General features: G+C 34.1%; 1 protein-coding gene across 1 annotated transcript; it reads left to right on the forward strand.

The window, feature by feature from the left end:
• The first annotated feature begins 1,040 nt into the window (after nt 1–1,040).
• Nucleotides 1,041–3,166, forward strand: LOC145133148 (transcription factor VIP1-like). The gene is made up of 4 exons (XM_079068083.1): nt 1,041–1,770; nt 1,994–2,126; nt 2,447–2,531; nt 2,636–3,166. Exons 1-4 carry the CDS (start codon nt 1,190–1,192, stop codon nt 2,857–2,859), a joined length of 1,023 nt encoding a protein of 340 aa, XP_078924209.1. The 5' UTR covers nt 1,041–1,189; the 3' UTR covers nt 2,860–3,166.
• The last annotated feature ends 10,225 nt before the right edge of the window (nt 3,167–13,391 follow it).

A 13,391-nucleotide genomic window follows, 5' to 3' on the forward strand; every position in this document is an offset into this window, starting at 1 on the left:
TAACATTACAGGGTCAACTTAAATATAAATTTTAGTTTAACATAAACAACCCAAAGAATATTTTGTAAATAGTTGAAAGTGATTAATTATAGTGTCTTTCTAATAATGATTATAAGGTGGTTAATAAGGTTAAATAAATATCAAACCTAAAGTGTAATCATAAGTATACTAAATTTCAATTTTAAAATAATATCTTTACTTCTACTTATAAAGTTATGTCTTTAACTTTTAACATATTATATTTAATTTATTAGATTTAATATATTGTTGTATGTAAACCATTATCAGTTTAAAGTTACAACTTTTGAAAAGTTTGGACAAAATACTTAAATTGTTAATTTAAATATAACATTACAATGTCAACTTAAATATAAATTTCAGTTCCACTTTAAAAACCAATGAATATTTTGTAATAGTTAAAAGTGATAAATTGTAGTGATAAATGCAAAAACTAAACTGTAATCTCAATTTAACTAAAATATTTCCTAAATATATTTTTATAATAGTTAAAAGTTTTCAAATAAGTAGCTTAAAATAACTTACAATAACAATAGTTAAAAATAATTGTATATAAATGATTATATTGTTACATTTAAAATGAAAAAAAAACAATGTTTGATGTTTTAAATAATTACAATGATAGAAATTAAAACATTAAGCAATTAAATTTTAAAAAATTAATTAACAATAACAACAACTATAAATAACATTAAACCATATATTATATTTAATTTTATTCATGTGTAACTCACGGATAGAAGTCATTCAAACGATTGAGATTATGCAGTTATAATAGATGTATATATTATCATATAATTCAAAATAATCAATATATTATATCAATTAAGTATACGAATTATTATATCAAATTTAACAACAACGTTATTGCTATATTTAAAAAAAACATATATTTATAAATACTTCAACTATATAGGTGTTTCTGCAAAACGTGCGGACATTTGCCTGGTTTGATATATAAAAGTATAAACACATGGTTACGAGACATCTTGCCAAGAAAATAGGGTTTATAAAAGAAAACAAATCATTTTCTAACCCTAAATATACACTTTACAATTACATCCCTTTCAAGTTCAACATCAATATCCATTACACGCGTCTCCTTCGAATTCGAACCGACTGCCGGTGCAATAAGACCTGCTCCCACCGGCCGCTGCTATACTTCAACCTTATGATGGACCCAAAGTTCTCCGGGAACCCAGTCCCCACTTCACCATATTATGGTGGTGGTCGGACGGATATTGATCAGATGCCGGAGACACCCAACCGTGGGAACCACCACCGCCGGGCCCTGTCGGAGACATTCTTCCGGTTCCCAGACGAAGACATCTTACTGGACGACGTCGTTGCTGACTTCAACTTCGCTAATATTGACCTCCCCTCGTTGTCCTGCGACGCTCCTGTCCCTACCACCACCGAAGATTCTTCATCTAAGTCGGAGAGAGAATCCAACGACGTCAACGCTAGTAAATTGACGGCGAGGAAGCCGTTGGGGTACAGTTCCCATCTCAGGAGTCTCTCTGTGGGGTCTGATTTCTTTGATGGGCTTGGATTGAGCTCTCCGGCCGAGCCGGAGAAGCTCGGCGTTGGTGGTGGTGCCTATCGTCATAGGCACAGTAATTCGATGGACGGGTCTGCTGCGACGTCGTTTGAAGGGGATTCTGTGTTGATGATGCTGGATAATTCGAAGAAAGCACTTGCACCGGATAAGTTAGCTGAACTTTCTTTAATCGACCCCAAGAGAGCTAAAAGGTTGGTCTTTTCTCATACTTCATTCTGAATTCTTTGTGCCATTTTGTTATGTTAAATTCTTCGATTGAATGCCTAAAAGGGTGTCTGATGTGGGTTTTGAAAATCATCACTTGATATTGAATAATCATAGTAAGGAAATAGGGTTTTGGGTGGATTTTGGGAATTACTTCCAAAAAGATAGAAAATACATAATCCTGTGTATGTGGATTGTGATGTTTTGTAGGATTCTTGCAAATAGACAATCTGCTGCTCGATCAAAGGAGAGGAAAACAAGATATACCAGCGAATTGGAAAGGAAAGTGCAGACCCTCCAAACGGAAGCAACAACCCTATCTGCAAAAGTCGCAAAGCTGCAGGTTACATGTTCAATTTTGATCATAAATTGCTTCCAAGAATATCTTAATCAACATACAAAAAGCTAATGCGATTCATTTATATATATGTGGGTGTGCATGTTGATATATTAGTTAGTGTAAAACATTTGAGAGTGTTGGTTGATGTCACATTTGTGGGGATGCAAGACATATACCATCTTAGATATTTGGTAAAGTCATAAGGACAAGTTTTGAGACAAATGATGATATTATCAGTAATTGCTAATCATATATTAGTTTATAGTTAATACATCTAGAATGCTTTGGAGATGAATTGACAATGACCTTTTCATGTGATGTAGCGGGATACCAGTGGCTTAACATCTGAAAACAAGGAACTCAAACTCCGTTTAGAAGCAATGGAACAACATGCCCACCTTCGAGACGGTGATTTTTTTTAACTTCTTAATATGTTTTCTTTGGAATTTCATTGATATCTGTCACTGTCTTTTGTGTCCAGTCCACTGACACTGTTACTGTCACTGTCTCAGCTTTGAACGAAGCATTGAGAGAGGAAGTCCATCGTCTTAAACGTGAGGCGGGCCAACTGCCACTCAATAACGGAATGAACTATAACACATCATTGCCGCCTCAATACACGTCACACCGCCAACCACTTCATCACTTTGGTCAGCAGCCACAACCACAAAAGACGCAAATGCCCAGTTCAAATACCAATGGCAGGCTCAAACCTAGCTTCATGGACCTCAATTAAATGGTAAAAAACACAAAGCATGGTAACTTCTATCATCTTGTAGATAAATATTGAATATGGGATTATGTACAAGTATTTATTATTAGTAAAGTTTGGGAGGTTAGTCTTTGTACATAGCTTCTCTATTTATTTCTTCTGCAAATTGTTTGTGTATGTGAGTTTTATCCATCTTATGGCGATGCTATTGTTATAGGATGGATATTAATTTATAGAGATTTTATAGCTACGGAATGTAAATGTCATGTTAGTATACTCCTATGAATCGTATTATGTTCAATAAAGATTCCTAACTTTGTTTTTTTTACAAGGTCAAAATCAACTTATATATTATGTAGATGGACCAAATAGTTCTTAAGACCCAGTTTGTGCATAAGATGATGCCCTTGTATTGCATTTGTATTATTAGTAGCTTAATTTCAAGGTCATACAAGGGGCAAATAATATATACACAGATTCGTCTTCTTTGTCTTTGGATGACACGAGAGATTTGGCACATATAAACTCGATGTTTTGAGGCTTGGTATCTAACACGGGCCTTACTTTATAGGATACCTTCAGTCATTAAAAAAAAACGGTTTACACACATGTACTAGTTACTGTAGTCTTAAATCTCTACATTTTGTTTGAAATTTTGTTTCAAACGAGAATTAAACCTTTAACTTTTAGTTGGACACCTATTTATGAACTTCTATTCAATCGTATCACTTTATCTAGAATTTTCATTTGTCCGGCTTATTTGTTTTGAGATGACTTGAAGTTCAATGAATTGATGACATGATGTCAAGAATATGACACGACCATAATATTATTTTAATGCAAAAAGTATGGAAACTTGATCCATTGTTAGATCTAGTCAAATGTTTGCATAGATTTAGCATTTCTTATGCATTTGGAAGAACATATATCATGGGTATCAACAATTTGGTCCATTTTCACTTTTTAGATCTAAAGTTAAATGCTTGCACACTTTTATCCACAATTTGGTCCATTTTCACTTTTTAGATCCAAAGTTAAATGCTTACACACTTTTAGCACTTGTCCATTTCCATCTTTTAGTTACCAACTTGCTTCTCAAACAAACAATCCTTATTATTATGTAGGTGTGTAAATGAACAGATGGAAAAGAACAATGGTTTGATCATATTCGTTTGTTAAAAACCGAACACGAAAAGATTAACGAACGAGTCTTCTTGTTTTGTCCTTTTGTTTTACAAATTACCTTGTTCATTATGACCGTTAAGACGCTAAGGAAACATAAGCTAACAACCATAAATAAATGTAAATGAAATATATATATATATATATATATATATATATATATATATATATATATACCGAACAATTTTAAATTTATAACCTAACAAAACTTAACTACTAATGCACTTATATGTAGTGTACCTAGTCAAATTTTTTAGTATAGAAAAGTAAGTCGGGTGTCGATCTCAGGGAACATAATTTAGCTAATAAATTAACTACTAAAAAATAATCTAAGAAAAACAACTAAAGTGGGGTTTTTTTATCTGATTTTGCCAGTTCATATTAACTTAATTTACTCAAATAACTCAAAATTAAAACAAACAACTAACTAAAGACGATTGTAATTAAGAGAATAAAAACACTTTCGTTTAGCTTTTTATCCCCTTTCTTCCTATGGTTAGTTTCAAGATATGGATTAATTTCAGTTTGTTACCGGTTTAAAAGTTATTAGAAGTCTTGGTCCGATCTCCTAATGTTTTCACTAATTTATGAACCACTATGTAATGCTCTTACACAAGTGGACATTAAATTGATTATTAAGATTATTGGGCTATGTAAGATATATCTAAGATTAATTATCTATGATCTAGACAAATAACTAAACACAATTATGATCCAATTATGTTCTCTAGCACAGTTAAATTAACTACCTTTATTACCTATTTTATGATTTGGTCAATCACTAGCTCTTGTAATTTAAGAACTAAACAACCAGGTAAACAAGTTCATGCAATTAAAGTGATCATTCAACTACACTAAACTTGAAGATGTAGGCAACAAAGATTGAAACTATTGTCACACCCCCAAACCTGACGGCGGAAACGTCTGGGGGTGGATGACTTCATGTTTAAGTATCACAACGCATGCATCATAGTAATCAAAGTACAACAACCATTGCATTAATAAGTATAAGTTCTTACATAAGTGTTCAAACATTGTATATTGACACCAAGAGTTATATAACCAAAAGATAGAAGACATGACTCTATACTGCTGCGTCTTCTCTAAAAACTCTGAGGATGTACCTGTCTACTGGTTCCCTGAGAATACAAGTATTTTGAAAAGAGAGTATCAACATAAAAGTTGAGTGAGTGCATAAGTATTTATGTTTAAAGTTTGTTTTATGTTCCTTAAGTATGTTTACTGTTCCAGAAAATCCTATATTTTTTGATGTAACTGAAAAGTAATTTTAATTCCATAAAACCATCGGTGTAAGTGTCATTGTACTTATAAAATAGTATAACATAGTTTTAGTTCACAATAAGGCTATAAGAAGACTGTTTTATATATTGTTATGTTTTATTTGTTATAAACTGGTACTTTGTAGATGTACCATTTTTAATAAAACTCCGTACTTTGCAGATGTACCCCGGTACTTTGTAGATGTATCATTTTTAATAAAACCCGGTACTTTGCAGATGTACCGCAGTACTTTGTAGATGTACCCTTTTTAATAAAACCCGGTACTTTGCAGATGTACCCCGATACTTTGTAAATGTACCCCATATATAACCCGATACTTTGTATTTGTACCCCAGTATTTTGTATTTGTACTCCTTTAATATATTATCCATATACTAAAAGTATTATTCATATCTTGTTGTAAATAAATGAATTGATAGTACGTTCCTTTCCTAGTATACTTGGAATGTAAAGTATATGTACATGAATCATACATGTGTATTTAGTTTTGTATTGTATCTTTGTCTGGGTAAAGTAGTGTAACTTGTATATTTGACTTAGTAAAATAGTGTTTTTGAATTATAAATTATACGTATTATAATTTATATGTATGTTCTGTATTAGTACGAACTGTTCTTGAATACACCCCTTTGTTCGACATGTTACAAAGGGTGTTGAAACTGAATGAAACAACTTTTATATTTATATACATATATATAATATATATATATATATATATATATATATATATATATATATATATATATAATTTAAACGACATTCGGACAAATAACTATACCCTAAACCCACATCAAAACAAGGAAAAGGAAATAAAGCGAGTTATTAGTCCTAAGCCCTTTAAATCTTATTTATATAAATAAATATATATATATATATATATATATATATATATATATATATATATATATATATATATATATATATATATATATGATCCTTGGCAAATATAAGTTTAAAAAGAGTTTGTAAAACATTTTAAAAGAGTTATCAATATTTAAAAGATTTTTGGTGACTTGATGTCATTTTTGAAGTATTTAGAAATCATTTGTTTGTAACACAATTTCCTTGTGTTAGACTTGTATTTCCCCCGCCCCCTTATAACTGTAAAAATAGTAAAAATGCAAGGGTATGAACTCACGTTTTGTGGATATTTCGATTGAAGGTTCGATATAAGATGTTATTTCCACGAATGAAGTCTCGTAGCAAAGCCGAGTCCTAATTAGCATTTTATGTAATATACATGTATACAATTAGTGAACATATTTGGAAAATATGTTAAGGGAACAACCTAATATGTAAGATTCAATTACAAATAGGGGTGTTAGAAGCAAATTGCGAGGCTGTTTGGGGTTTACGGCCAGAAGAGAGAGTTTGCGGCCACCTTTAAGTGTGTGTTCTTGGTGTTCTTGGTGAAACCAAGAAGATTCAAGGGTTTACGGCCCAAAGATATGAAGTTTGGAAGATGTTTGCTTGGAGAAACGGAGAACACTCGGTGTTCTTGGCAAGATCCGAAGGAGATTCAAAGGAATTTGGATGATAGTTGAGAGAGAATGAGAGTTTTTGGTTGATGTTCTTGAGAGAGAGGTGTGAGTTTTCGGCTAGAATTATAAGAATGAGAGAAAAATCCGGACTTCTCATATATATACATGCGAGTTTGCGGCCGAAAACACTTTCCGAGGAGATAAGATCTTCGGGTTTGCGGCTGCGAAGGGTTCACGGTTGCGAACCTCGTTTACGGCCGTGAACTCTGTTTGCGGTCCGAGGGTTTACCGCCTAAGCGAAGGTTTGCGGCTCGGATGAAGGAGGCTGTGAAGGCTGTTTGCGGTTCCTGTGAAGCTTCTCAGACTTTGGATGTTTTTGCTTCTTTATTTTAACAACACTTTTACCACGTGTTTAAATGTATCAAATAGATTAATTTAACTTTATTAATTTAACAAAGCACTAAATTTGACTTTTGTTGACTTTTACAATGTAGAAAATAACGGGATGTTACAAGTATTAACATGCTAGGCTTTAATATATCAAGCACAAGCTAAACCAACTTCATAAATCCATGAAAAGTAGAAACTAACATATAGTATTAGGGTTCATCATTACTAAACGAAAGCCTAATGATTTAGCTCATAATTGTAGAAGAAAAACACATAAACACATAGGAAATTAAGCTAGACATTATTAAATCAAGCAAACTGAATGAATGATGTGAAATCTTGCTACAATCTCTTTATCTCCAATCTTCTTATGCCTTCTAAGGGTATTTTATGTTCTTCAATCGCAACTCTTTGCCTCAGAATTCTGTCTTTCGACCCAATGTTCGGGATATTTATAGTTTCCTAATTTTGATCGCCACGACGTGGGAAATAGGTGCCACATCGTGGGAGTAATGGTAGTCGCGTATGTGCTAGTTAATTCGTGTTTCTCCGTAGAATATTCTTGAGCCGATACGTGTTCACGTCGTGACCAAGTAAGGGTCACGTCGTGAGTTTGGATTAATGCATAAATTGAGAATCTTATGAATGCCACGTCGTGGGATTTGTAACTCCACGTCGTGGGAACTTCTTTTTGCACAAATTTCTCTTCCTCCTTCTCCTAGTTTTAGCTCCAGTCCTCCAAGCATCTAGCTTTTGTCGATTTCAATCTTTTTCTTCAAGAATGTCTTTTTTGGCTGCAACATACAATTTAACTTAATAAGTACCAAATATCTTTGCATTTTACCAAAATGTAGCTTAAATGTATTGAAATAATGGCTAAAAATGTGTACAAATATGATAATATCAAAATACCACACTTGTCTTTTCCTTGCCCTCAAGCAAAACTTGTTTTTATTATATCACATAGAACTTTGTCCACCAATACAAAACAATCCGAATTGAACCCACTAATTACACATTACCTCAATGCATGTATTTGTGTCTAAATCATAATTACCTCTCAATCCCTAAATGCTTACGATCCTCATAAACACTTCCACTTATTTTGAACGACATTTATTTTTATGCATCCCTCTGAATCCATCCCTAGAAAATTTCTTAATCTCAAGGTAATTTTTGGTTAAGTTCCCAAGCATACATATAGTAAAATAACATAGAAAGAAACATTATAATAAATAATAAGCCTTTGAATTTTGGCAAGTTTATCTTATTCTGCACTTTCTTCATATTAATTCTTCAATATTTGCAACTTTTGAATTTTTATTCATGATTCTTGATCTTCATACTTTGTAAGCTTTTATTCACTCAAACTTTTGCAACTTTGTTTTTTCTTTACTATTTTCATAACACTTTTTTTCACTCAAAACTAAAAATCCTAAAAAGAAAAACATATGCTTAAGCAAAAGAGCTTAACTTCAACCCTTATTGGCTAAAAGTATTAGTCTAAAGTGCAATAACCACATAAGCCTTCCTGTATACATTTTTGGTAGATGATGCTAAATATTTTATGTCCCTCAAACTACACAAGTTTGCGTTTTTGTCACAGGATTTCACTAAGATTGGGTGGCCACAAATACACTATAACTTATTGGCTCAACTAAATCTTAGAGTTTTCATCGAATCATCCTGCATAAAACTAGCAAACTAGCCCAAATGCAATAATATCAAATTTTAAAAATGACTATTTATTAAACTATTTTTGCAGGCCTATATAATTTTTTTTTTAATTTCTAGCATTTTTCTAATTACTTTTATGCTTGAAAATCATTTTTCGACCCCCTACCCCTCACTTATACAATGCCCTTCTTGTATGCATAAAATAATTAAAATCACATAAAATGAAAATAAAATGGAGAAAAAGGAACAGACTCCCATTGGGTAGTAGACACGAGATCAAATTCGATTGTCGTGGGCAAGCGTGAACAACTCGGTTTTGTTGGAACTGGACTCCGACTGTTGCTCATGAATGTGCCGGATAAAAATAAACCAAAGACTTGCATCTTTGAAACGTGTGGTACAGGAAACTTCAAAATAATGCATTTCACTTCAGTCACGACATGAAATAGTAAGCATCACGGTGTGATAACGAGTATGAGCAAGCCTGATCGCAATCATAAGAAATTCCATGACGTGAAAGTAAGGGCACCATGTCGTGGTTACTGGGATTCTTCAAAATTAACTTCGCAATAGAGTAAAATGTCACGATGTGGGAAAGCATATGCCACGTCATGAATACTGGAGTCACAGATTACTTTCCTAGCCAAAATGTTATGTATGGATTTGTTACTCTTTTCACATTTTGATGGCTAAAGACCCATTCGAGACCTCTCTTGTGTAACTTCTCTCTAATTCTCCATATCACTCGAATAGCACCCCATATTTATCAAAAGTTGTGGTCTTCAATTGTAAACTCCAAAATCTCATGGCTTTTTTCTCTTGATATTTAAATAACTTTGCGATCAACAAAAATAATAGAAATCCTTGGTTGAAACAAGAAAACAAACATCATATAATTGGTTAAATGTTTAAAATAAAACAAACCAAATAAAACACACCAAAATAAATAAAACCAAAAATTAAAAAAATTAAAGAAAAATTGAAAAGGATAGTCATTCATTCGTTATCATCTCCCTGTGTTCCACTAGTGTGAATATATCTCATTCAAGGATTGCCCTAAATAGCTCACTCCCCCCCACATAGGTTATCAAATTAAGTACCCACACAGTTTTGAAACGGGTCGGTTGGAACTCCTCCTATAGGTACATATTGGGGTTGTGGTTGTACTCTATCATCTCATGGCCTCAAATTTCTTCTTCCTCCTGGCCTTGGTTGTTCCTCTGCACCTTCAATCGATACTTCTTCATCATCCGTCGGTATGCCATAAATCCCCCATACGTTCACCACCACACACGTAGTTTCCAAAAATTGAGTGGCAAGGTCAGTGCCTTGAGGCGTATCATCGTGCGAACCAAACCCAGATGAAAAATCCCATAAGAACATGCTAAATGGGTCACCAAATGTCCTCCTGTGATAGGACTCTCGGCTCGTGAGTTTACTATCGCCCCCCCCCCCCCCCCCAAAAAAAAAAGCTAGCATATAAGGAATGTCACAAAACACTCCCGACACAATGAGGCTCCATAGATAAAAACAAGTTTTGGGAAGGCACCTTATTACCATGCTTATTATGATTTATACTGAAAGTGATTAGGCGATGCAAAAATCGGTGAATGATCTTATGTGGCTTTCTCGAGCATCCTTTGAATCATAAGGATAATTGGAAACCAATATCCAAAACCCAGCATAGTGGGTTCTCGCGGTAAAATCTCTAACACAATTTTATAAAAAAAGGAAAGAATTGAGATCATCTTTCATCTTGTAACATCCAAATTTCTAAGGTATGAATTTTATAAAATTAATTTATAGTTTGAAAATCTGGTTGGCCACGACGTGGTGAAGCTATCACCACGACGTGGCAATTTGTTTTGGAACCACATATCTTTAATGTGTGCCACGACATGGCGATAGTATTGACACGACATGGCATATGTTTTGGCCTAAGTCCATGATCTTTTAGGGTTTCCTTCGTAGTTAAACCCCATTAGCTTATCTGTAACATCCTGTTTCGAGAAGTCTCTTATTTTCGGATTTTGAATAATAAATGAATCAAGTAAATGCCTTGGGCTTTAAGGGAATAGGATTAAAACCCTACTGAATGTTGTTAATATTGGTTATGAGATCCAAGTTGTAACGCCTGCAAGACAAGGCTAGATGATTAAAGAATAATAGGATAATTAATAGTCTCATCAATAATTAGACATTATCAAATAAGGATTACTTAGGGAAAATAATAGTATTCGTTAAAACGAGAGAGTGCATATAAAGAACGTCCAAATCTGACTTCATCAGAGGAAGTTATGATTTTTTGAAGTTTCGGTGCAACAGTATACGACTCAGAAACCAAAATAGAGATCGGTTGATTGTTAGAAAAAACAATCTAAATGAGAGTTGAAGATTTCATCCATATGGTTTCATCTAGGGGTGGCAAATCGGGCCATCGTGTCGTGTTTTTTCCTGACACGACACGACACGACAAGCTTTTATGTGACACGAACACGACACGACACGATGTCGTGTTTTTTTTAACTAACACGAAAACGAATCAATTAAAAAACGACAAACACGACACGACACGACAAAGATAACATAATATAAAAATTAGTTTATTTAAATAATATTTAATCGTATATAACACGACAAACACGAAAACACGACAAACAAATGCTTAATCGTGTCACTTTCGTGTTAAAATTTGAACACGAGCAAGACACGACACGACATCGTGTTTTTTATACTTGACATGAACACGACACGAACACGTATTCAAATTTCAGTTTCGTCCCAAATTCGTTTCGTGTCGTGTCAACAATTGCCACCCCTACTCATCGATATAAAGACAGTCGAGAACAGATATCATATGAGAAAGTTATGAATTTTTAACAGACTTTAACAGTCTAAGCCTTTTAAAAATATAGCTTTAAAAATAAAGTCAAAATTAGCCGACAGAGTCTAAACGAAAGTTGTAAATCTCGCCGAGAGCTTTCTGGGGATATAAAGAACGTCGAAAACAGAGCTCTTATGAAGAAGATACGGTTTTTGAAGTTTTCCAAGAAGCATCACACGCAGGTGTGTTGCACCGCGCACACATTCTAGAAGGTAAGGCATGGACCACCATATTTGTGACACGTGGCAGAAAAATGGGAGGAACAACGTCTCAAGTGTGCGCGACACACACACTGGGCATGACGCGCAGTTGTGCTATAAATAGACTTCGGCTAATCATTTGCTTCCTCACTCTCCATCCTCCTATCTACCAATTTTCTCTTGATTTTCGCACATTTCCCTTAGTTTTAGCCTTCAGCGAAGCCCTGTGACACCCCTGAGTACTCATCTGAGTAATAGCCTTCAAGTAGGAGATACCGAGTCAAAATTATGCCCGCATAATTCCCAACTTTTCGCTAAAAAGCTCTATAAGTAAAGCTACACTCTATCTTTTCAGTGTAACTTATATTTATGGTCATAAGTCGTTATTATGAACCTATAAATAAGATTTATCAGTAATTACATGTTGTTATACTGATTGATCTACTTACGGGAGTGATGTTTAGGTTGGATTTAGTGAATTGTTTATAGTGGGATTTCCAAACCGCATACTCTGTATACCAAACAGATCCTACCTTTGATATGATCCTACCTGGTTATTCCTTATTTAGATATTGATGTAGACATTGAGACTATTGAGGAATCTAGACTACAATTATTATAGTCGTCAGGATTACGAAGCTAGACTAAGGCTTAGTACTTTATACGTATAGGTTCTCGTTGGAAGTACGAAGCAAAGCGCTGCCGAAATCGCCAGTCACCCATTTTATCAAGTGAGTGCATAATCCCTTCATGAACATGATTTAATACGCATATTAAATTAAAATATTAAATATCTGCTAGAAGTTGTATGTGAATTATGTTCTTATTGCCTGGATTATATGCTAGGATTGTAACATCCCGAGAATTCAGGTATTTCTAAAATCATCCATTGGTTTTAATGTATGTTATTTTGGCCTTTGGATTGGACGGAAGTAGTCATGGGAAGCCCTAGTGGCAAGTTTGTAATTTTGGGGCCAGGAGGAGTACGCTAAGCGTACATGTGGGTACGCTGAGCGTACTAGGGCGTGCCCTAGTACGTTGGGCGTACACGTATGTACGTTGGTCATACTCGTGTTTGAAGGAAACCCTAAGTTTTAGGGTTTGTGGGGTCATTAAGCATCCTTATGGCTCATTTATCTCCACCTTTTCAGCCTCCAAACTCTTAGATTCATTCTTGCAAAACCCTAGCCTCCTAGAGTGAGATTGAGAGCCCTAAGGTGTGTTCTTGGTGTTTTAGAGGAAGGAGAAGTGCATCAAGAAGCTTGGAAGCTTGAAGCAAGGATTGGATCTGGAAGTTTGGCTCTCTTCTCCATCATCTAAAGGTATAAAGTTCATACCTTTATGGTTTATTTGATAGATCTCATGTTTGGGTCTTTTTATGTTTCTTTTGTTGGGTTTTAGTATACTACAACATCCTATGGTACACATACAACCCTAAAT

This window comes from Lactuca virosa, chromosome 1 (assembly GCF_052849685.1).
Source record: "Lactuca virosa cultivar CGN04683 chromosome 1, Lactuca_virosa_CGN04683_v6, whole genome shotgun sequence".
Classification (NCBI taxonomy): Eukaryota; Viridiplantae; Streptophyta; class Magnoliopsida; order Asterales; family Asteraceae; genus Lactuca; species Lactuca virosa.

Coding starts and splice junctions, on each gene's coding strand:
- LOC145133148 (XM_079068083.1), top strand. CDS start 1,190: ATGATGGACCCAAAGTTCTCCGGGAACCCAGTCCCCACTTCACCATAT. Junction 1,771..1,993: donor GACCCCAAGAGAGCTAAAAG/GTTGGTCTTTTC, acceptor GATGTTTTGTAG/GATTCTTGCAAATAGACAAT. Junction 2,532..2,635: donor ACATGCCCACCTTCGAGACG/GTGATTTTTTTT, acceptor TCACTGTCTCAG/CTTTGAACGAAGCATTGAGA.